This window comes from Hemicordylus capensis, chromosome 5 (assembly GCF_027244095.1).
Source record: "Hemicordylus capensis ecotype Gifberg chromosome 5, rHemCap1.1.pri, whole genome shotgun sequence".
Taxonomy (NCBI): Eukaryota; Metazoa; Chordata; class Lepidosauria; order Squamata; family Cordylidae; genus Hemicordylus; species Hemicordylus capensis.
In genome coordinates, this window is record NC_069661.1 from 225,133,941 (window position 1) to 225,159,531 (window position 25,591).

Genomic DNA, 25,591 nt, shown 5'->3' on the forward strand with positions numbered 1-25,591 from the left:
TACTGCCTCCACCAATCACAGGTGCAAAGTGTGGTGACTAGGGATGTGCACGATAAATTTTCGGCACGGCGGGGGTAGAGCTTTAAGGGCGGGGGAGAGTGTACTCACACACACCCCGCCGCGTTTTCCCCGCTGGCGCTCTCCAAATTTTAAGCCCCTCGGGGCGGCAGCGTTCCTCCCTGCCGCCCCGTTCCCCCCGTCGGCCAGAAGTGGCCGGAAGTCCCAAGCGCGCGTGCGCCCGTCATGCATGTGCCCACCCGCTGTGCGCGCATGCGCACGATGGGCGCACGCGCACTCAGGACTTCCAGCCACTTCCGGCCAATGGGGGGAACGGGGCGGCAGGGAGGAACGCTGCCGCCCCGAGGGGCTTAAAATTTGGAGAGCGCCGGCGGGGGAAACGTGGCAGGGGGTGAGTACACTCTCCCCCGCCCTTAAAGCTCTACCCCCGCTGGCACCAAATCGCCGAATCAGCCCCCAAACCCGAAATGTTTTGGAGGCCTTTACAATAGCCTCTGAAACATTTCGGGCACAAGCCTAATGGTGACCTCCTAGGAAAGCCCTGCAACATGCAAGCCCTCCCACACGTCATGTGGACCAGAGAAGAGCTGGTCTTGTGGTAGCAAGCATGACTTGTCCCCTTAGCTAACAGGGTCTGCCCCGGTTGCATGTGAATGGGAGACTGGATGTGTGAGTACTGTAAGATATTCCCCTCAGGGGATGGAGCCGCTCTGGGAAGAGCAGAAGGTTTCAAGTTCCCTCCCTGGCTTCTCCAAGACAGGGCTGAGAGAGATTCCTGCCTGCAACCTTGGAGAAGCCACTGCCAATCTGTGAAGACAATATCGAACTAGATAGACCAATGGTCTGACTCAGTATATGGCAGCTTCCTATGTTCCTATGTTGTTCCTATGATGATGGCAGTTTGCTATTAAGTCTCATAAGTGCATAATAGTATATAACAAACCCATTTAATGGCCACAGATTCCTTTTATCACATGTTCTCTAAAGATCAAAATACATGTGACAGAGGCAAAGCCATTTATTTACATCCAGGTTTGCTCCAAACACAGAGAAAGGGGGAGCTAATTTCTCGAGCAAAAGGGGCAAAATCCTCTCTGTCTTACCTCCTCACAATCTGTCCCCTGGGGAGCTTTTCTCCTCTAAGATGAGCTCCAATACTACCAGAATAAGACTGGCTGAGAGAAGCCATCAGGAGTGGTGTGGCTACTGGGAGGTAAGTGGCAGGTATGGAGAGGAAACCGCTTCCCACACCTGTATGCCCTTTTTGCTCTAACAATCACTATTTAATGCATATTGGGGTAGACCTCAGTTTGAACAGTCTCCTACGATCACATTCAGTTTGTCCCTGACAGAGAAGTTTCCATTCCCTCCCATATTTTAAGAACCCCCAACCATGTGTACATGTGAATTAGACACAGATATGCCAAGAAATTGGAAGCAGTTCAGCACACCTATGTTTGACTCATTGTAGACAGGGACATATAGCCTTCCCATTTTTCATCATCGGAGCAATATGGAGATGCACTCCGATGAATAAAAATGGGTACAAAAGAAGTAGTCAAAGAAACCTCACTGAAGTCCCACAAGAGTAAATGTTCAGGACGACAGTACTATATTTACATATAGATTGCATTTGTCATGTCTTTGTCTTGTTATGAAGTAAGGAGCACTCTTACGATAATGCAGTCTCAGTTCTTTAAAAGAAAAAAAGATATAAAGTTACTCAAGCAGTTTGGTTTTTTCTTAAGGTTGAGCGTGAATAGACAAGGAACAAAACTAAGCCTGGAATCAAGCATTTCTTTCTTCAGGATTCTTAGAATTTTTTTTTTTTAACAGTTTTAAGAACATGATGACAGTGCTACAGATGGATGGATTATTTAATTTTGAAAGACTTCTTGTGTTAAATGCTCTAAAATGGTTCACAAAACAGGGGCTTGCATAAGTTCTTTTTGACATAGTGCCTTTAGAATGCTTTGCTGCAATTGGACAAAAGTGTAACTAATAAAATATAAGTGACAAACAGTTATGGTTAGAAGTTCTACATGCTGAAAACAAATCCCAGAGGGGTAGATGTGCTAGTCTACTGCAGCAAAAACAATGGGGCCTTGTACCACCTGAATGACTCACAGATCTTTTGTGGATTAGGTCACACTTCATCGGATACAAGACCAAGTGATGATGGACTGTAGTCCAGAAAAGAGTGTGCCACAATGAATCTGTGGGTGCCACAAGACTGTTCGTTGTTTTTAAGCCTTCCCAGCACCCAACAGGGGTTTTCAAATTTGGGTCCCCAGATGTTGTTGGACTACAACTTCCATCGTCCCCAGCCACAATGGCCTTTGACCACTGTGGCTGGAAACGATGGGAGTTGTAGTCCAACAACTTCCGGGGACCCAAATTTGAGAATCTCTGCACCAAGATCAATGGGAGATAACTGGGACATCAGAGCCACTAAACACTTTTAAATGTACCTTTGGGTGCAGTCTTGGTCTGACTGGAAGTCTCAGTAGCAGCATCAGCTGGTAGACCAACATATACACCCCCATAGTTCCTTAAAAGAGAAATAAACAGTGAAAAGGAAACCACCACTTGATACAAGAGGTTTGTCTGCTAATAATCTATGAAATATGTATACATTAGCAATCTCTTCAGATTACACTCTCTTGCAGAATTTACTACCACAAAAGGTAGTGATGGCCACTCGCATAGATGGCTTTTATTAAACGATTTTCATGGGCTGGGATCAAAACGGCTAATTTATGCACACCAAAGGATGCAGACTTGCCCAGTGGGATTTCTGAGTTTTTGTCTAAAAAGCAGACCACCATGCTATACCATATACTACATTTGAAAAATCCTTTTGTTTCAAAAGTAGTTCGCCATGAAGGATTGGAGACTCCAATGTGAGAAACATGAGCCAAAAGCCACCCTGGCCAAGTGGAATGAATTTCATGATTCCCTGGACACCAGCAACACAGGATATTTCTAAATGCATGGAACATAGGAAACTGCCATATACTGAGTCAGACCATTGGTCTATCTAGCTCAGTATTGTCTTCACAGACTGGCAGCGGCTTCTCCAAGGTTGCAGGCAGGAATCTCTCTCAGCCCTATCTTGGAGAAGCCAGGGAGGGGACTTGAAACCTTCTGTTCTTCCCAGAGCAGCTTCATCCCCTGAGGGGAATATCTTGCAGTGCTCACACATCAAGTCTCCCATTCAGATGCAACCAGGGCAGACCCTGCTTAGCTATGGGGACAAGTCATGCCTACTACCACAAGGTAAAAGTTGTGCTGTCGAGTCGGTGTCGACTCTTGGTGACCACAGAGCCATATGGTTTTCTTTGGTAGAATACAGGAGGGGTTTACCATTGCCTTCACCCGCGCAGTATGAGATTATGCCTTTCAGCATCTTCCTATATTGCTGCTGCCCGATATGGGTATGTTTCCATAGTCTGGGAAACATACCACGTAGTTCTATCTATATCACAGGTGGGCAAACTTAAGATTTTCAGGAGCTACTTGTTTTTTATTTTGTTTTGCTTTTGCCAGAGTCTTGAGAGCTATCAGCACAGAACAGCAGCTTAAGGCAGTGGACGGGGCGGATTAACACAGAGGCAACATAGGCACTTGCCTATGGTGGCAAATCGGGGGTGGGGCGGGAGGAAGTTAAATTTGTTTTTTAAAATACCTTTTAAATATAGCTATTAAATACCTTTTAAAACAGCATAGCAGGGATGGCGGTGTGAGCTCCTCGTGGGCCCGCCTACCTCCCAAATCATGATTTGATCAGGCCTTCTTTGCACGCGCATGGCAGGATGGCAATGGAGAGAGCAGGGAGAGTTGCTTCCAAGGGCCCGCCTGTGAGAGCGTGAGCACAGAGGCCTCAGACGGGCCCAAGCTAGTAGCGGCTGGTGAGGGCAGCGAGAGGCACCTTTAAGTGTAAAATAATTGGTGCTTACCTCTGCTCTTGCCGCACCTGAATGCTGCTTGGAGAAGCAGCGCGCTGCCCAGCACCCCCTGCGGCAGGGGACCGCTTCTGCCACTCACCTGGCTTCCACTGACCCAATCCCTTGCCTGCGGCCAGGTGAGTGGCGGAGGCAATCCCCTGCCGCAGGGGGTGCAGGGCAGCACGCTGCTTCTCCAAGCAGCATTCAGGGGCGGCGAGAGCGGAGGTAAGCACCAATTCTTTTAAAGATGCCTCTCGCCAACCCTCCACCAGTGCCCTCACTGGCCGCTACTGGCCAAAACCAGCCTGACCTGCCATTTGGGAGGCAGGCAGGCTCATGGGACTAGGCGCTCTCCCCACCATCTCCACCATGGCAGAGATGACGAGGAGAGCTCCTCCCACGCAAGGGCAGAGGCCCCAAATGGGTCAAAAACGGCCTGGCCTGTCATTTGGGAAGCAGACGGGACCATGGGAGGAGCTCTCCCCACCATCTCCATCACTATCCCGAAGATGGCCCGACCTGTCGCGATTTGAGAGGCAGGTGGGCCCACTAGGAGCTCTTGCTGCTGTCCCTGCCATGCCGCCGCCATGCAGCAGTGGTTTTAAAAGGTATATTTTAAAAAAACAGATTTAACTTTCCCCACCCCCCTCATAAGCCATTTACTTCAATAAATTCTCAATAATACCTCAATAAATTCTTCTCCCTCTCACATAACCCTAGAACCAGGAGTCATCCTATGAAAATGATTGCCAGAAAATCTAGGACCAACAAACGGAAGTACTTTTTCACACAATGCATAATTAACTTGTGGAATTCTCTGCCGCGAGATGTGGTGACAGCCAACAACCTGGATGGCTTTAAGAGGGGTTTGGATCACTTCATGGAGTAGAGGTCTATCAATGGCTACTAGTCGGAGGGCTATAGGCTCCCTCCAGCCTCAGAGGCAGGATGTCTCTGGGTACCAGTTGCAGGGGAGTAACAGCAGGAGAGAGGGCATGCCCTCAACTCCTGCCTGTAGCTTCCAGTGGCATCCAGTGGGCCACTGTGCGAAACAGGATGCTGGACTAGATGGGCCTTGGGCCTAATGGGAACCCTTGCTGGGGTGGCAAATCTTTGCTTGCCTATGGGCAGCAAAAAGCTTAATGTAGAGCAAGTTACAAAATGGCAGCTAATACAAAAATTTACAACAACAGAATAAGGGGATTTAAAATTGCTGAATTCCAGAAAAACAACTGGAGAGGAACAAGAGAGGCTGCTTTGTGGGGGAAGAATCTGGAGGGAAATTTATGTGAGAGAAAGTAAAAGACCTGAAGAGAGAGAAAGGTCAAAAATGGCATGGCCATGCCCCTCTTAAGCCAGCCAATCAGATGTGCAGTATCTGCTGGAAGTGGAGGAAGGGAAAAGCAAGCCCAAATGACTGGTGAGCTTTTTCAGGTAGCCCTACTAGTAGCTCCTCAGCTACCTAATGATTTGCCCCAATCTATATTGACCATTATAGCTAAATGGAAATTCCTTGCATTATACCTCGTAATATTAGATGCTGGAGACAAGCTCTGATCCAGCAAAGCAACTGTTTGTCCCTTCACACCAACATGCCAATTGGTCATGCCTCCTAGGTATCTGCATGTGCAACGAATCAGGCAGAAACACAGTAAGCACCCTCTTCTAAACACATCGTATAGATCACCTCAATAATCCTTATACCAATTACATCTCTTTACCTCTGAAAATGGATGGATTGCAACTCCACTGGCACACAGACCCCTAAATTCAAGATGAATGGTCTCAGATGAGAAGTTCTGTCTTAACCTTTGTTTAAGACAAAGGTATCAATTTAGAGAATGGAAACTGATACATCATCAATTATCCCAACTTAGATTAGATACTAGTGCCTTAAATTGCATCAGTATGTGACTGTTTCCCAGGGATAAATTAGAGGCTTCAACCGTAACATCATGTTGGATAGAGAGAGAGTTGGGTGGAGTTCTCCACCCATACAATGTCCTGAGATACGGGACATGAAATTTTAGTAAAACCCTAGGAGTCTCCATCTGTGCAAACAAATCCAAGGTGCAGTTGCTGGTTGGGGATAACAACCTAATCTGTTCCTTTCCCTTTGTTATTTCTTCATAAAATAGTAATCCATTTTTGATGGCCAAAATTTCCATCCAATTCATTGCAACCTACCTCCTCTTGTCATCTTCTGACACTGATTCTTCTGTTCTGTAATGAGAAAACCACAGGAGGCTTGTAAGGAGCCAGGTTTTAGAAATTTCTCTTCCATCTACTAGCAAAACATCTCTTCCCTAAATTCATGACTCATTCTCCTCTTTCATAAAATCCACTGGAAGCAGAGAGAGAAGGTGGTCATGGCTTAAAACAATGAACTGCTTACGCCACTCATTTCAAAGCTGACGAACCAGAGTATGCTGTAAGCTGTGCACCACAATGCAAGCTATTATTATTAATATTGCTGCCTATTCAGTTCTTAAAGGGAGGTTCATCTGAGGGTGCTGCCAGCTTGACTGGTGATGACTCAAAGACCATCCATCTTTGTAGTTGCCCCAAGACTATGGAATGCACTTTCTGTTAAGATTAGAGCTGCTCCATCCCTGTTGGCATTTAGGAAACAACTGGAGACACATCTATCCTTTTAGTTAGTTGGTGGTTTTTTGTGGATATTTTAATCTGGTTTTTATATGCTTTATCTGTTAAATTCTTGGTTTGTTTTATGTTGTAAACCGCCTAGAGACTTCGGTAGTGGGCGGTATACAAATTTAGTAAATAAATAAATATTAAGAATAGCTCTATGCAAGAAGTTCTCAAAGTGCTTTACATAGTAAAACACATGAGAAAAACATCCACTGTTCAGTGTTCCCTCTAACAGGGATTTTCAGATGTTGTTGACTACAACTCCCAGCATTCCCAGCTGCAATGGCCTTTGGCTGGGGATTCTGGGAGTTATAGTCAACAACATCTGGGAATCCCTGTTAGAGGGAACACTGCTGCCCCTGTCCAAAATTCACAACCAGTATTCCCTGTAAGAGGGATTCCCAGATGTTGTTGGCTACAACTCCCAGAATTCCCAACCGAATGTCATGCCCTCGCCCATGGATAGCGATGAGGGGCGGGAGGTTGGCAACCCTCCAGCGGGCGAAGAGGCACTTGAAAGGGAGAGCTCGGTTGTCGGGCCCCAGGAGGTAGCTGAGACAGGCCAGGGTGAAGGTTCAGGACAAGAAGGCCCATTGGGAGCAGAGGAGACGAGGGGTGGAAGGCCAAACCCTGAGCCGGAGGACGATCAACCATTAACCCCCCAAGAGCAGAGACGTGCAAAACACCAACAGCAGGTGGAGGCACTCAGAAGACGTCAGCACCTCCTCGGCAGGCAAGATAAGCACTCAATCTCTAACAGCTGGCTGAGGGAAGAGAGCAATTAAGCTAAGGATTATAAATCAGCCGGCAGGCAACCAACAAGCTGCTGGAAGCACCATGTCGGTTGTGCTTCATGGTGGAACTCTTGAGTCCCAGGCTTCCCCTGCTTGTAACCTGATTCTTGAGCTGGGCACTGGATGACTTCATCCAGGACGGGCTGCTAGTGATGCCTTGGACCCTTGGCTCAGGACGTTTGGGATATGGTGTGCGACCTGGGTTGCGGGGGACTCAGTTTAGACTGGGTACTCTGTAGTGATTTGTTCTTTTGTACTTCTTTGCAGACGCGAAGCGACTCCTGAGCTACTGGCTTCTCCGGATAGAGACCAGGGAACAGACTGCAGACAGAGAAGCTCGTGACACCAAAGGCCATTGCAGCTGGGGATTCTGGGAGTTGTAGGCAGCAACATCTGGGAATCCCTCTTACAGGGAACATGTTCACAATTCAAAATACACACATGCATGAAACATGCAGCGAACATCCACTGGTAAAGGAAACTGTGCTGGGTTGTACAGGCACAGTTGCTTTCCCCCTAATAAACAGAGAATAATAAATTCCCTCCATGGCGTGCGTGCCTAAAAACAGACCCACGTGCTCCCGCTGTTGCCGCCAGCCACCGGCCCTCCAGCCGCCTCGGGGGAGAAGGGAGCGCAAAGCCTCCCATGGCCCAAGCCCTGAGCATGCCCCTTTCCCTCCGCCGCCCTAGCACTGTAAGCAGCACCTCATCCTTGCCCTCCGCCAGCGGAGCGCATGCAGGGCCCAGCGCAAAAGACTCGCCGCTGCCATGGCAGCTGCAGTTACAGCAGCCCCCTCGTGGCGGGCCGGGGCCGTTAGATGCACACCCACCTGCAGAGTCCACCGATGACCTCCTTCTCGGAGGAGACGTGAAGCGCACGCGCGACATGCACGCGCGCAAAAGGCTTATTGAAGCCTTTTACATATGCATACGGAGGAATAACGAATGTTCGTGTAAATAATGGGCAGAAATCTTTTACTACTACTGCCTAAGCTAGGTAAATTGCCTAGAGATGTGAAGCGCGCATGCGCAACACTGAAGCCTTTTACAGTGCAGCCGCAGCTCCAGCAGCCAGCCAAGCGGGGAAAGGGGCGGCAGGGAGGTATCCTGCCGCCCCAATTATTAATAGAACTACGGGCGCCATAGGTGGAAAGCGGTGGGAGGGGTAAGTAAACCCTCCCCCCCACTCTTAAAGCGACCCCCACCCCAGTGCTGGACCGCAGTTCTGTGGTTCTGTGCACACCCCTACTGAGGATGATGAGAGCAGAGGATGTCCAGCAGCAGCTGGAGAGTCCCAGGCTGGCCATCCCTGGTGTAGCAGATAAGAGGCAAATCTGCAAATAAGGACTTACATGGTTCAGATGTTGCCTGTGCCATGAACCCACTCACTAGGTGGCCTTAGCCTCTCAGCTAAGGGTGTGTACAAAACCCCAAAAATGCAGCTTGGTTCGAATCCGAATCCATTCAAACCAAACTGCATTGCGCCAAACCGTTTCAGTTGAACCGTCCGTCTGTTCCAGTCCATTTGACCAAACTGGTTCGGGCAGTAGAAGGTGGTGGTGGTGGGGATACTCTAAAAGGTATGGGGTGACTGGATGGGGGTGGCAAGAAAGGTATTTACCCTAATAAAGGACTACTCTGAATTTAAGAGGAGCCCCTTTAAAAATAGAGGTTAATAAATACAGATTATGACTGCTATCTATCTATCTATCTATCTATCTATCTATCTATCTATCTATCTATCTATCTATCTGCCAACCACCTGGCATGTGCATCCCTAGATGGTGTACAGAAGTTGTAATACAACAAATATAACAAGTTGTTTTAGTAAGAACTAATCAGCCTACTTTCCTTTCACCATCTCTACATCCGGATTCTGGACTAAATTTGGTGCAAATCGAGGTCCACAAGTTAGATCTCTTGTACCTCAAACGTTCATGTGTCCACCATCTTGGATCGGGGTGGATGTCATCATTACAAACTGCACCGCTAAGGTGTCCCTGTGTGTCACTCACTACAGCTGTTCCAAATTTGGTTCAAATCAGTTAGACAGTCCTCAAGTTTGTGCACTTGCACCTCAAATGTTTATGCATCCATCATCTTGGATCAGGGTGGGTGACATTATCACAAACTCCATTGGGGCATCCCTATTTGTCCATTCAGCTGTAGCAAATTTGGTTCAAACTGGTTAAGCAGTTCACAAGTTAGTGCACTTGTGCCTCAAAGGTTTATGTGTTCACCATCTTGAACTGGGGTGGATGACATCACCACAATCTTTGCCTTTGAGGTGTCCCTATGTGTCCCTACAGCTGTAGCAAATTTGGTTTAAATTGGTTAAGCAGTTCACAAGTTAGCTCACTTGCACCTCAAAGGTTTATGCTTCCTCCATCTTGAACAAGGATGGGTGACATCTCAAATTACACCACTGAGGTGTCCCTGTGTGTCACTCACTACAACTGTACCTAATTTGGTTCAAATCAATTAAGACAGTCCACAAGTTAGCCCACTTGTGCCTCAAACATCCACACATCCACCATCTTAGATTGGGGTTGATGACATTCTCACAAACAATGCCATTGAGGTGTCCCTATGTGTCCCTACAGCTATAGCAAATCTGGTTCACATCAGTTAAGCAGTTCACAATTTAGCCGGCTTGTGCCTCAAAGTTTTATGTGTCCGCCAACTTGAACTGGCATGGATGACACCATCACAAGCTATACCACTGAACTGTCTGTGTGTGTCACTCACTGCAGCTGTACCCAATTTGGTAGAGAGTCCACAAATTAGCTTGCTTGTGCCTCAGATGTTCACACGGCCGCCATCTTGAACTGGAGTGGATGACATCATCACACACCATGCCATTTGGGCATCCCTATGTGTCCCTACAACTGTAGCAAATTTGGTTCAAATCGGTTAGGCGGTCCACAAGTTAGCCCACTTGTGCCTCAAAAGTTTATGGGTCCTCCATCTTGGATCGGTGTGGATGACATCATCACAGACTACATCACTGAGGTGTCCCTATGTGTCACTCACTGCAACTGTACCTAATTTGGTTTAAATTGGTTAGACAGTCCAGAAATTAGCTTGCTTGCGCTTCAGATGTTCATGCAGCCGCCATCTTGAATTGGAGTGGATGACATCATCACACACCACGCCAATGTGCCGTGCTGACCCCTCAAGTGACTGCTGTGCATTCGCATCAGTTTGCTGAGCAGCTGGAGTGGGGCACTGTGTGGATTGGCCATGTGGGGATGCTGGGCAGGGGTGGGTGGGAGTTTTTAACGATCACTAAAGATATACGCCACCTCCCACTCTGCCTTCCTGCCCCAGGGTCCACCAGCCACCACTACACTATACAAAGCACTATACAAATGCTAAATATTATTTTTGCCAGTGAAGCACCTTTTTTTTAACCGCCAGGCTTAAGTCATAGTTTAGTTCATGTTTTGTTTAGTTATTTGCAATGGATTTCCCACACATTGGCGGCTCTTGAAATCCTATAATCTAGAATCCAATATCCCAGGAAGATGGTAGGTTAAAAACAGTAATAATAACTAGCTGGGTCGAGCACAGAGCATCTGCGCCTCTGGTCCCACCCACCTACCCCCACCGCTGCTTTCCCACCTCCCCAGTCACTGCTTTCCCCAACAACACTTTCTCTCAGCCAGCCAGCCGTCCATTAGCCTGCCTGTTCGCTCCCCACCCACCCCAATGCTGAAACTCTCCCTGGTCCACTGATTATCCTCAGCCAATCCCCCATTACTGTCCCCAAGGCTGTTTTCCTCCCAGTTCAAGTTACTTTGGGTTTCAGAGACCAGCTGGGGGGGAAATGATTAAAAGCAGTTTCTACCATTTACAGGGGAGGATCAGCAAGTGGCGAAGGCTTAAATACACACACACACACACACACACACACACACACACACACACATCCCAACTACTCTCCCTGCACCACATCGCATGGAGGGAAATGTGAGGTTTGATAACCTGCATTTCCCTAGCAGTATATAGTCCTGCCTTCAAGCATGGCTTTTTACTCTCCCATGAGATTTAGGACTTATTCTCATAAAAGTGTGCAAAGGGCTGCATATAGTTTTCAAAAATGAAAGAAGGACTCCTATTTTGTAACACCTGTTTGCACATGGATCACAAATGCCTCACTTCCTCCATTTGCTGTATACTGATTTAATTTATTATGAAATAATCTGTCCTGTATTGGCTTTTGTCAAAGAGTGTGTTGGTATCATAGTAGTTCTTCCTTTAAAAACAGACAACAGTTTAAGAGTGTTTAATATAAAGTCTAATCTTACAATGGATCAGGTACAGGTTGGAGGCAAACAATAGTTTTAAAGAGGTTTTTGGTCAGAGAGACATATCACTTTCCATGGTGTAAGGTAAAGTGTGCCATCAAGTCGATTTTGACCCCTGGCACCCACAGAGCCGGGTGTTTTTCTGGGTAGAATACAGGAGGGGTTTACCATTGCCTCCTCCCACGCAGTTTGAGATGATGCCTTTCAGCATCTTCCTATATCGCTGCTGCCCGAAATAGTACCAATGGGGATTCGAACTGGCAACCTTCTGCTTGTTAGACAAGCATTTCCCTGCTGTGCCACTTAAGGTGACTTTCCATGGTGTGCACAGACACATTAATTTTGTTCCACTCTGGTCAAACAGGCTTTGTAGGTATTTGAAACAATACAAAAACCAACACAAACTGTTTAGTAAAGGTGAACGTGGTAAGTATACCTTCCACACCTGTTTTTCAGACTACAACTCGCTGAAAAAAGTATCATCTGCCTCCTGCACAGCTGTGGTGGCACAGCGGGGAAGTACCTTGCCCAGGGAGCAAAAGGCTGTTAGTTCGAACCCCTCCCAGACTGTGTCTAGTAAATATATATGTGTAGTCACTGATATCGGGCAGCAGAGAATAGGAAGGTGCTGGAGGCGGATGCTCACTTCAGTGACAACAGCAAAAGGCATCATCTCATACTGCACAGGAGAAGCCAATGGTAAACCACTCCTGTATTCTACCAAGAAAACTACGTGGTTCTGTGGTCTCCAGGAGTTGACAGCGACTCGATTGGCAATCTTTCTTTTCTTTTCCTGCACAGATTGGCTGCAGCTCAAACACATTCCACAACATTTACTACATGGGTGGGGTGGGGTAGGGAGAAGGGAAGGGAAAGAGTACACTGGCATTTTGTGTCTGTGTGTGCATCCACATTCGTGTACTTTATAGGCAAGCAGCATCCTCTGCCTAAGTCAGAAAAATGCCTGGAGACCCAGGGAGAAGGGCTAGGACATGAAGTCTCATCATGCGTGCCTGCTAACAATTAAAACAAACAAACCAAAACTATCTTCAAAAGGTGAAATAGGCACTATGTTTTCACAAGGACAGCTGGAAGACGACGACAGGAATTTCCCTGGTGAATAGGCAGTTGGAGTACATAAGACTGTGGTCTTTAAAATACTAAGCTCTGTCTGGATCATAGGAAGCTGTCATATACCAAGTGAGACCATAGGTCCAGCTAGCTCAGTATTGTCTACACAGACTGGCAGCGGCTTCTCCAGGGTTGCAGGCAGGAGTATTTCCCAGCCCTCTCTTGGAGATGCCAAGGAGGGAACTTGGAACCATCTGCATACAAGCATGCAGGTGCTCTTCCCACAGCAGCCCCATCCCCTAAGGGGAATATTTTGCAGTACTCACACATGTAGTCTCCCATTCAAATGCAAAGCAGGGTGGACCCTGTTTAGCAAAGGAGACAATCCATGCCTGCTACCACAAGGCCAGCTCTCACAACCCTAAGCCAGGGGTTGGTAAGCTTGGTACTCCAGCTGTTGTTGAACTACAACTGGGCACTTTCCAGACTAGACCCTACAATGGGGTCACGATGAATCTCGGAAGTGTGCTTCCACACTTCCTTCGTCGTGACATTGCAGTTCCTATGTGGACAGCAGGGTGCCGTTCACATTTCCAATGCCTTGTTGCGGATTTAACCGCTGCAATATAGAGCAAGGACGTCCTATATCTGGCGTGAAAAAGTTGCTGTTTTTTCAAGTTGTTGGTTGCTGCAAGATTGCTCCCCCTGCTGTTTACGTCCTGAATGCGATTTGCCCGAACGGAGGCATTTTGCTGCTGATGAGCAGCTAGTCTGGAAAGCACCCTGGAGAGCCAATCTCACCTATTCCTGCCCAAAGCCATTATCCTGAGAGTAATAACACTGTAACTTTCTCAGATGCAATACAAAACACACCAAAAAAAGTAGATGGATGAACAACGATGAGTAACTCCACATTTCCTGAGAAGAAAAATCAGGGCAAATTAGATGATCTTGTGGGAGACAGTGAAAATGCACCAAATACCAAACTTAATATGCAGGAACCCAAGAGGTTTATAAATAAAAGGGGAAACTGTGTTTGCAAAGACACTCTGCAATGATTCAGTGTATCACGGATGATAATTCAAGAAGATACTAACACAGCACAAAAAATTGGAAATAACATCAAGTATCCCAAAACAAATTGTTATAAAGCCCTGACAGAGAAGTCTGGTAAGGAAGGAAGCTACTTAAAACTGTAGAGAAAAACAAGATCTTGCTTGGGGGAAAAAAATGGAAGGAATAATTCACAGGGGATATGACAATGATAACCACTGCTGGATGCAGCGTGGCTTTTAAGTAAGCTATAGATGTACATTGATCCTTGCAGAAAGTTCTTTTTTATTGACTGGCTGATTCATGAGCACTTAACAGTGAGCCATCAGGATGTAAACAGTGTTATTTATAATTTACAAAGCACTTTTGGCCCACAGCCTACTGATTTTCCTGGTGCTGGATGACTCTAGGCCAGGAGTAGGCAAACTATGGCCCTTGGGACCTTTTTATTCAGCCCCCATTGCCTGGCCGCTCTCCAGCCCATGTCAACTGGCAGCTGCCGCTACCTGTCCCCGTTGCCTGGTAGTGGCTGCTGCTGAGCCAGCAGCAGAGGAACTAAACAGCATGCCCAGTGTGTGAAAAGCTAGGTGTTGTGTGGTGGAAACAGTGGCTGCTACCGCCATCCAAAAATTGAAGATTGGGCTGTGATCACTATTTGTACACTGCCCTCCCCCACTGACCTCCTTATACCATTGCCAGGGAAGGGGGAGAGGACTGCTGACTTTGCACCCCCTAAAAAGATATCCTACAGGCAGTCTTGGAGGAAACTGATTATCTAGACCCATTTCAAACTGACTTTAGAGCTGGCTATTGGGTTGAGACAGCCTTGGTGGGCCTGATGGATGACCTTTACCGGGGAATTGACAGAGGGAGTGTGACTCTGCTGGTTCTTCTGGATCTCTCGGCGACATTCAATACCATCAACCATGGTATCCTTCTGGATCGCCTGGGGGAGTTGGGAATAGGGGGCACTGCTTGCAGTGGTTCCACTCCTATATCTGGGGTAGATTCCAGATGGTGAAGCTTTGTAACAGTTGCTCCTCAAAACAGGAGCTGTTATATGGAGTCCCCCTGGGCTCCATTGTGTCACCAACGCTTTTTAATATCTACATGAAACTGTTGGGTGAGGTCATCAGGAGATTTGGTGCTGGATGTTATCAGTATGCTGCTTCTACTGCTTTTCATCTTCAGGAAATGGCACGCATTCTCTAAATGCCTGCCTACAGGCAGTAATGTGCTGGATGAGGGATAACAAATTGAAGCTGAATCCAAGCAAGACGGAGGTGCTCATTGTGGGGGCTCAGAATCTGAGGGGTGAATTAGATTTTCCTGTACTGGATAGGGTTACGCTCCCCCAGCAGGAGCAGGTGTGCAGCTTGGGAGTACTCCTGGACCCAGACCTCACCCTGGTATCTCAGGTGGAGGCCATGGCTAGGAGTGCTTTCTATCAGCTTCGGCTGATTCGACAGCTGTTCCCATTCCTTGAAGAGGATGACCTCAAAACAGTGGTGCATCAGCTGGTAACCTCCTAGCTTGACTATTGCAATGCGCTCTACGTGAGGCTGCCTTTGTACATAGTCCAGAAACTTCAGTTCAGAATGCGGCAGCCAGATTGGTCTCTGGGGCAACCCGGAGAGACCATATTTTTCCTGTTTTGAAACAGTTACACTGGCTGCCAATATGTTTCCGGGCAAAATACAAAGTTCTGGTTATTACCTTTAAAGCCCTGAATGGCTTAGTTCCGAGTTATTTTAGAGAGTGCCTTCTTCTGCATGATCCCCACCGCACGTTAAGGTCATCTGAAGAGGTTACCACTAGTTTGTCTGGTGGCGATTCAGAGGCGGACCTTCTCTGTATCTGCTCCTAGACTGTGGAATACACTCCCGGCAAAAATCTGTAATTCAAGATCATTACTGTGCTTCAGGAGAGCCCTTAAAACCTATCTGTTTGGCCTGGACTTCCAGGGTTTTATTAAATGACTGGAAAATTGTTTTAAATGGTTGCCCTGGTTCTCCAGGGTTTTTTAGCTGTTGAATTGTTTAATTGGTTTTATTCTGGTTTTATAGTTTTGATTTTAATTCTTACCTGGTTATAATTGTTTTTACCTTGTTGTAAACTGCCCTGAGCCACTTTGGAAGGGCGGCATATAAATCAGAATTGACCAATATATAAATCACCCCACCCAAGGAAGGATGGAAGGTCAAACCCGCTTTCCCCATAAACCTCCTTTCGGCGCTTCACACTGCTTGTGAAGCAGCTCATTGTCAAGGTGACATGAATTGGGCCTCATTGCATTTGGATTCCAGAGTAATGCTTTACCCATCAATTTCACAAATGTTTACTGTATACAATCATCTGGGTGGCCATGTGTCCCTCTGCTGTGCAGTCCTAGTGCTGGAGTGCTCATTCAGGCACATGAGTAAAACAGATTCAAAGAGCATCAAGATAACCCTTCTTAAATTGTACTCCCCCAGCCTCACCGACACAACCTTTACTTTCAGTTGTTATTATTACAGCATTATCTGGAAGCTGTACACATCCCCTTCTCCTGTGTCAGAGTATACATCTATCCACATTTTAGAGAGGGGGGAAAACAGTGGCATCCTTTTATCCATTATCTAAGGAAAGTATATCATTCTATTGTTGGTTGTTTAAATATTATCGGAGCACTGCATGAAGGATATTTATTTATTTATTTGTACATTTATATCCTGCTCTTCCGTCAAGGAGCTCAGAGCAGTGTACACAGCTATGTTTATCCCCCAAACAACGACACTGTAGAACTGGGAAAGGTGCAGAAAAGGGCAACCAAGATGATCAGGGGACTGGAGCACCCTCCTTAATAGGCAAACAAACAACAAATATGTATACACCGCTTTTCGACAAAAATTCTCAAAGCGGTTTAGACATAGAAAAAAATAAAGTAATAAGATGGATCACTGTCTCCAAGGAGCTCACAGTAAAAAAAGAAATATAAAGGTAGACACCAGCAGCAGCCACTAGAGGGATGTTGTGCTGGAGCTAGATAGGGCCAGATGCTCTCCCTCTGCTAAATATAAGATATTTATGAGTCAAGCTTTCTGCCTTCTTTGTCCACTGGGGCTGATGCAACACGAACTCTGTTGCGCACCTGGGATGTCTCAACTACCACTGAGTTTGGTGTGGGATGTTTTTTGTAGAAAATTGGCTGCACTTTCATCTACCATGTGGACTTTATATAAGTTTTCCGGGCGTTTTGTTGGCTGTGGGAGCGATGACGGTTTGCTCCAACAGGACATGACAATATCCAATATGGCCAAATTAAGTGGTAAGGACACTGGAGCATGGGTGTCTGTGTCAATGAGGCCAAAGAATGGATCTAAGGCAGTTTTATTTGGTTGGTTGAGTTCGATACCTAGTGAAGAAGCCATGCGAGATAAATAAACAGCATGGATTTTGTAGTCCTCTGAGGGGGATGAAGGCTTGTGGTCCACTATTTGGTCATTGGGGGATGAAACCAAGGATGCATCCTCAGATTGTGGTGAAAGAGAACCCTCAACATCCTCCTTGTGATGTGCTTCTTCTTCATCACTGGAGTTGTGAACGATTGGGTGTGAGCTTTGAGGCGTGGAAGCAGATTTGGTAACTGGCTAACCCCTGGTTCAGCAGGCAGTACTGCATGAGTCGAGGTGGCTGGGGGTGGGTGTGTTCAAGGGTGAGGCTCCTGTTTAGATGGGGGATGGGTCTGGCCTTTAGAGTTTGGATGGTCACGAGTACGGCCCTGAGGTGATCGAGGATGTTAAGCTCTAGAATATGGCCCATAACAATCCTCCCAGAAGTCTTCATATTCCCTGTGATACGGGTCCCTGGGCTGGAATGTGGAGTGGTATCAATCAGGGTAACAATAAGGCTCTGGTGAAAAGTCTGCCTCGGAGCCGTAGGTTCGATAGTAGGGGTCCTGGTCTCAAAATTGGGCTTGGGATCAAGAGTGGTCATCGGTGCCATTTTCGGTGTTTCAAGCTGTTTTTAGTGCCGAGAGTAGGAGGTTCTTTGATCCTGATGGTCCGGGAGGATAGAGGCAGTCAAATTCCGCATGTAAGGCTGATGTAACTGAGTGGACTTGGCCTGGATCCAATTCTTCATTGTCGTGTTCTGAGACTGGTTGGTCTTGTTCTAGTACTGCCTCAAACTCCTCTGGATCGAAGACGGGGTCTACATCATCTGATACCAAGAGTACCTAATTCGGGGACTTCTGTACTGGCTGGCTGGTTGAATCTGAAGCCGGAAGTGGCTGAATAACCTTCCAAACCAAGGGACTGGAAGGTTTCTTTTACTCTTTGGGATGAGGAATTAGGTCCTCCAAAGCTGAGCATTTCTTTGAGTCTGCAGGCTGAGCAGAGTTAGACTCCAAGATTGTAGGCTGTGCGGGATATTTTTTCTTTTTTCTTTTTGAGAGGGTTTTGTTGAGCCTAAACCGCCAGTCTCGGCATCAAATCTGAAGGAGCTGTAGGCTCTGGGGTTGGCTTCGGCAGCGTGCTCTGTCCCGTTAGTTTAGCCGGAGCAGACACCGCAGGCGTGTCCGCTATAGTGGGAGAGGTGTTGGGATAGTCACCCAAGGAGGCATGCATAGTTTTGGATGCTATTGTCTTAGAAGAGAGTAAGGCCTGTTCCCACAACCACGAACGAAGTCTCGAAGCTCTATTTTTGTGGGCTTGTTTAGTAAAATCCAGGCAGTGGCCACAGGTCTCTACCACATGCAATTCTCCCAGGCAAAATAAACACTGACTGTGGCCATCTGTAGACGGAAGTTTGGTGGCACAGCAGAAAAGGTGGTAAACCCCTCCTGTATTCTACCAAAAACAATGACAGGGCTCTGTGATCTCCAGGAATCGACACCGACTCAATGGAACAACTTTACTTTACTTCAGGACCATACGCAGGATAAAACCCTGAAAAAGGAAGGGGGAGTGGGAAAAGGAGAGAGCAGGGGGGGGAATGGAGGAAAATAAAAATGCAAACAAACAGGAGAGGAACTCTGAAAGGAAAGTGGAATAGAAAAGAAAAACACACTGGGATGTAACGAAAACAATAGCGGGTAAAGACCTTAGCTGAACTCTCTGGATTTTTTGTTTGTTTGTTTGAAGCTTGGAGTGACCGAAAAGGTGTCTTCTTGCCAGTGGACGAAGAAAGACTGAGGAATAGAAGCCTCGCACAGGCACATAAGGGGATGGGGGCGGGATTCCCACCTAACTCAAAGAAGATTGGAACATTCCAAATTGGTCTCTGTGCAGGCGTAAAGCCCGAGGGTGTAAGGCTCAGAAGACCACGCAGAAGAATCACCACTTTAGAAGGTGCCTCTTTGCTCAGTTAGCAGGGGCTACAGCATCTGGGGCTTTTTAGTTTGGAAAAGAAGCGACTATGGAGAGACATGATAGAGTTGTACAGAATTATGCATGGAGTAGAGAGAGTGGACAGAAAGAAATGTTTCTCCCTTTCTCTCAATACTACAACCAGGGGCCATCCCATGAAACTGAAAGTCGGGAAATTTAGGACCAACAAAAGGAAGTACTTTTTCACACAGTGCATGATTAATCTTTGGAATTCTCTGCCACAGGATGTGGTGATGGCCACTAGCTTGAATGGCTTTACAAGGGGCTTAGACAAATCCATGGACGACAGGTCTATCAATGACTACTAGTCTGGTGGCTATGACCACCTCCAGCCTCAGAGGCAAAATGCCTCTAAATACCAGTTGCAGGGGAGCAACAGCCGGAGAGAGGGCATGCCCTAACCTCTTGCCTGAGCCCTGAGGGCTTCTCAGAAGCACCTGGTGGGCCTCTGTGTGAAACATTATGCTGGACTGGATGGGCCTTTGGCCTGATCCAGAAAGGCTGTTCTTATCTTCTTAACAACCCTGTGAGATAGATTTGGCTGATAGTTAAGTGACTGGCCCAGAGAGTCACCCAGGGGGTTTCATGGCTGAATGGGGATTTGAACTCAGATCTCCCTGGTCTTAACCTAATACTCCAAACCACTACACTGATTCTCCTATGATAAATTTTGGGGAGCTATTTCTCCATACTCTCAATGAACAATGTGGGAATTATTACTGCCGCAGAATAGCTTACAGTGAATGTCCGCAGTTCAGAGAATGTCAACATTCACAAGTGTATGTTGACAATTCCAGACAAATGTCTTAACATTCAGGAGATATACCAGCTAATGTTAACAGTCCCCTTAACTGGAACTGCCAGCATTCACTCCTCTGTGTCCCTAAAGCAAACATCTAGACACCCATTTTCAAACATTAACATTCTGAACATACACCAGTGAATGTCAACATTCAACTAATTTTGGACATGCACAGTGTCGTATGCACTGTGTGACATTTTTTCCTGCTTGCTTTGGAGGTTATAAAGTGAAGGTTTTCATGGGTTCCAGCTAGTTGGGAAGGCTAAAACATCTAACAGCAGCTCGAATTTTGAGTCCTCATCATTACAGTGAATCAATGTCTATATGTTCAGGGCTGGTCATCTAATGAGGAACATCAAGGTGGCCACCTCAGGGAGCAGATTAGCGGAAAGGGCAGCAGCAGCAGGGAGCATCCTATGACTGTCTCTGTTGCCAGCCCATTTCATCAGCAGTTGCCCCTATGTCATCCAGCTGCAAAAGTACCACCACTGCCACTCCTCCTCCTCCCACTCCCTACCTTTTGAAAAAGCAAGGAAGCCAGCAGAAGCAAGTGTGGAGGATGAAAATGGCAAAGTGAGAAGACCTGAGTGGTATGCCACAGAGCTCACCATACTGTCTCAGATCCCAGGCAGGCTTGGGTCAAGCCTGTATAAATCCAAACAGGAGACCAAAGCATGAATTCTGAAAGGCAAAGTTGAAGGGCACACTCTCTCTTGCTACTGGGTGATATTCATGTTTAACCATTCATTTTAAGAAACTCTGGTTGCAGCCACATGTGCAGTTATTTACATGGAAGTTCCCTTTAATTTTATGTAATATGTATGTGTGTAAATAGAAATAGAATTGCAGTCTATGAGGCTATCCATATCTTTGGAAAGAGAATAAAGCAGAACGTATTGGCTGGTAGGAAATTCATGGGGACCAATGCAGTTTTGATTGATTGATTGACTGATTGATTGATTAAGTGCCATCAAGTTGCTGTCAACTCTCAGAGACCACATAGATAATCTCCAGGATGATCCGTCTTCAACTTGGCCTTTAAGGTCTCTCAGTGGTGCATTCATTGCTGTCGTAATCGAGTCCATCCACCTTGCTGCTGGTCGTCCTCTTCTTCTCTTTCCTTCAACTTTTCCCAGCATTATGGACTTCTCAAGGGAGCTAGGTCTTCGCATAATGTGTCCAAAGTATGATAGTTTGAGCCTGGTCATTTGTGCCTTGAGTGAAAATTCTGGTTTGATTTGTTCTATTTGTTTGTTTGTTGTTGTTTATTCTATTTCTATACTGCCCTTCCAAAAATGGCTCAGGGTGGTTTACACAGAGAAATAACAAACAAATTAGATGGAACCCTGTCCCCAAAGGGCTCACAATCTAAAAAGAAATGTAAGATAGATACCAGCAACAGTCACTGGAGGTACTGTGCTGGGGGTGGATAGGGCCATTTGTCCATTTGTGCTGGGGGTGGATAGGGCCATTTGTCCATTTGTGCTGGGGGTGGATAGGGCCATTTGTCCATTTGTTTCCTGGCTGTCCATGGTATCCTCAAAAGTCTTCTCTAGCTCCAAAGTTCAAAAGTGTAAATACTTTCTCTGTCTTGCTTCTTCAGAGTCCAGCTTTCGCATCCATAGAGTGTCACGGGAAAAACCATTGTCCGAACAATTCTAATCTTTGTAGGTGTCAACACGTCACGGCATCTAAATATCCTTTCCAAGGCCTTCACTGCAACCCTTCCAAGCGCTAGTTTGCGGTGTATTTCTTGACTGCTGGATCCTTTAATGTTGACGATCGATCCTAAAAGGCAGAAGCTATCCACCACTTCAGTGTCTTCATTGTCAATTCTGAGACTGGTTGCTGTACCCATTGTCACTAGTTTAGTATTCTTTACATTGAGTCGTAGTCCCATTTTTTCACTGTGCTCCTTGACTTTCATTACTAGAGCTTGCAGATCATCCGCATTCTCAGCTATCAGAGTGGTATCATCAATGCAGCGCAGGTTATTGATGTTCCTTCCTCCGACTTTATGCAGTTACCTCTTTCAAAAAGTATATTTTTGCCACTTGTGGTCACACCTCTTCTTCTGTAATGATCCCCTTAAAATTTGCAGAGACCTCTCTCTTTTTCTTACTAGTTAGCAATACTACAGCAGTGATTACTGCAACTTTCAGCAGCCCCATACAAACAGAATAGGCTGCTAAAATAGTATCTAAAATGAGCACCTCAGAAAGTAATTCTTAGTCCTAATCCCTAATATGCTGTTTCTCAAACTCTATTTTAGCTTCTGCCCCCAGCTCATCTGAACTCATTGTTATGCTATGCTTAATAGCAAGTGATTAAACTTGAGACAGGATTCAAGTTAACCAAAATTTATTCCAAGTATAAGATAACTGTTCGCTGTAAATCAGCCTAGCCTTCTCCTAGCTCTGCTAGACAGAACTGTCTGGTCCTGTCTGTTCACATAAACTCTCCTTCTCAAAAGGGCAGCTGACTTTCCCATCACACTCAGCCTTCTGTCCCCACTCTCCATCTTATAAAAACAACACTAACCATGTGCTTCCCACATACAGCTACATGTGAACAGTCCTCTGCTGTTTATTTGTATTTGTTTTACATTTATATCCTGCACTTCCTCCAAGGAGCCCAGAGCAGTGTGCAAGGTTATGTCTATCCTCACAACAATCCTGTGAGGTAGGCTAGGTTGAGAGAGCACTGACTGGCACATAGTGACCCAGTGAGTTCCATGGCTGAATGGGGATTTGAACTTGGGTCTCCTGGTCCTAGTCCAACACTCTAACCACATGCCCCGGATTAAACTGGATAATCCAGGCAAAAGCCATTGCAGCTGGAGATTCTGGGAGTTGTAGTCAACAACATCTGGGAATCCCTGTTGGAGGGAACACTGTCCAGGAATTGGACATCCTGTTCAGGATGTAGGAAAAGTGGTGTCCTAGATAGAAAACATCCAGGAATTTGAGCAGGAAGATAGTTTAAAAAATTTTTTTATCCATTTTTCTGGTGCTTCTTTCCAGACATTGTATCTACAAGTTGTCAATGTTTAAAAGCCCCATATTCTTACTACTATCACTATGAATATTTATATACTGCTTTTCAACCAAAGTGCAGCTGACTGCTGGGTTGGCTGTCAATATAAAGCCAAGCCAAGCACTTCCTCTCCTTTCTGGATTATCTCTAGAGTTAGTGAGGGTTGTAGTGGACTTCTGGGCTTCACTGAGAAGTATATGGACAGAGCGCGCCTCCTTTTCTCTAGTGGCATTCTTGGGGTCCCACTTCTCTCTAGAACACGCATTGCCTGATGGGAGTACCTGAAGTCTCGTGAGGGTCTCTCTTAGCCAACAAGAAATATCTCCTGTATGGGGTAGGAGGAAGAAATGCAAGGAGCAAGAGACCTTGAAATTTAACTGTCCTTTCTTGTTAAAAGCTAATCCTCTCCTGTGCAAAGAACACCATAAGAAAAAAATGTGCAAAATGACCACCAAGCTCCACTGTTGAATGCTCCTTCCAATCCTGGCAAAATAGGGTTTTAAAATCTGTGTCCCCCCCTTTTGCCATTTGTGTCTAGGAATTCTCCCTAATGAATGTGGCAACCCTAGCTGTGTGTGAGGATCCAGTAAAAACAGAGAGGAAATTAATAGAATATCTGACATTCTCCTAAAAGCACATACAGAAAATAATTAGAAAAAAATCCTGAGCTACCTTCTTCCCAGATCTATATGGGATGGGGTGTTGGGGCTAAGGGGATATAAAGGGAAAGGAAAGGTTGTGCTGTCGAGTCGGTGTCGAATCATGGCAACCACAGAGCCATGTGGTTTTCTTGGTAGAATACACAAGTGGTTCACCATTGCCTTCCTGTGCAGTATGAGATGATTCCTTTCAGCATAGGAACATAGGAAGCTGCCATATACGGTTGCCACCAGCTCGTTTGGTGGAGACCCAGGACTGGGCTTTTTCTGTGGCTGCCCCAGGGCTTTGGAATAAGCTTCCTGCTGAAATAAGAGCATCTCCTTCTCTGTTTGTTTTCAGGAAGAACCTCAAGACCTTCCTGTTCTCTCAGGCTCTTAATTAGAATTAATTTTAATAATTTTAAAAACTTGTTTTAATAATTTTATTCTATTGTTTTTATTGCCATGTATTTTAATGTGTGATATTTAAATATTTTAAAATTTGTATACCACCTAGAGATATACATATCAGGTGGTATAAAAATATGATAAATAAATAAAATAAATAAATATACTGAGTCAGACCATAGGTCCATCTAGCTCAGTATTGTCTACACAGACTGGCAGTGGCTCCTCCAAGGTTACAGGCAGGAATCTCTCTCAGCCCTATCTTGGAGAAGCCAGAGAGGGAATTTGGAACCTAGGTGTTCTCTTCCCAGAGCGGCTCCATCCTCTAAGGGGAATATCTTACAGTGCTCACACATGTAGTCTCCCATTCATATGCAACCAGGGTGGACCCTGCTTAGCTAAGGGGACAAGTCATGCTTGCTACCACAAGACCAGCTCTCCTCCCTAGACCACCTTGCCTCTCTAATATCTTCCTATATCACTGCTGCCCAATGTAGGAGTTTCCCATATTCTGGGAAACACACTAGCAGGGATTTGAACCAACAACCTCCTGCTCTCTAGCCAGGTTGCTTCCCTGCTGCACCATCAGGTGGCTTAAAGAGGATATAGTCACTCATAAACAAACAACAGTATGTATCAACAAGGTCCTTCTGCCAGGGTGTATTCGCCAGCACAGTTATCTTCTGCCTCCCTGGACTTGTATTAATTCTCCACTCTCAAAAATCTCTCTCTTTAAGCATATGTATGACTGGTTGGATTGAGAAGTTGATTGAAACTACTGACACAATAATAGGTCAATCCATTTTTCTAAATCTGGGTTGCCACTTTTTTTTAAAGTGAACAGTGGCTCCTTACCTATAGCACAGCACAACAGGTAGAATCCAAAAAGTACAGCCTCTCCCATCGCTGCACCTCAGTCAGAAAAAGTGCCACCCGTTGAATTTCTGCCTGCTGTGCAGCTATGGAAGGCATTTATCTATGAAAAGGGTAGCAACCCTATTTTAGATATCTATGCACATTTTAAACTTTTTTTTCTTCACTCAAGTAGTACTGTTCAAAAAAAATCTAACTCCTAAAATGACTGCTCTAGGACACTAATAACTATTGCTATAATTCCTACAGAGGAGTTGTGGTTTTTCTGCTGTCCAGCTGTTCTTATTAACAGCTCCTTTGCTTCATCATCCACTTAGTAGCTGATCAATTAATTAAGCAACTCAATGGGAAAGCACAGCAGGCAGAGTGGAATGTAACTATTGACTTTTAAGCCTACTCTCCGAAGGGAAGAAGGCTTGTAAGATCACCTTTGCTTTGTGTGTGTCCATGTCTCTGTGTGTTTGTGTCGCTCCAATAACTTTCACATTTATGATCCAATACAAACCAAATTTGTGCCACCTAATGGTGCAGTAGGGAAATGACTTGAATAGCAAGCCAGAGGTTGCCGGTTCGAATCCCCGCTGGTACCTAGATTGGGCAGCAGCGATATAGGAAGATGC

At 46.0% G+C, this 25,591-nt stretch overlaps 1 protein-coding gene across 2 annotated transcripts in view; it reads right to left on the reverse strand.

Moving 5' to 3' along the window:
- C5H12orf75 (chromosome 5 C12orf75 homolog) overlaps positions 1-25,591 on the reverse strand; it is a 43,661-nt gene that overhangs the window by 3,297 nt on the left and 14,773 nt on the right. The window contains exons 3-5 of one of the 2 annotated variants that reach the window (XM_053251393.1): positions 6,153-6,188; positions 2,490-2,569; positions 1,639-1,712 (exon numbers count right to left, since the gene is read on the reverse strand). In XM_053251393.1, coding sequence (XP_053107368.1) covers positions 1,639-1,712; positions 2,490-2,569; positions 6,153-6,188 — 190 coding nt within the window. Of the gene's footprint in view, positions 1-447; positions 1,713-2,489; positions 2,570-6,152; positions 6,189-25,591 lie in introns of those variants that run through there. The other variant, XM_053251392.1, reaches the window with a different exon arrangement.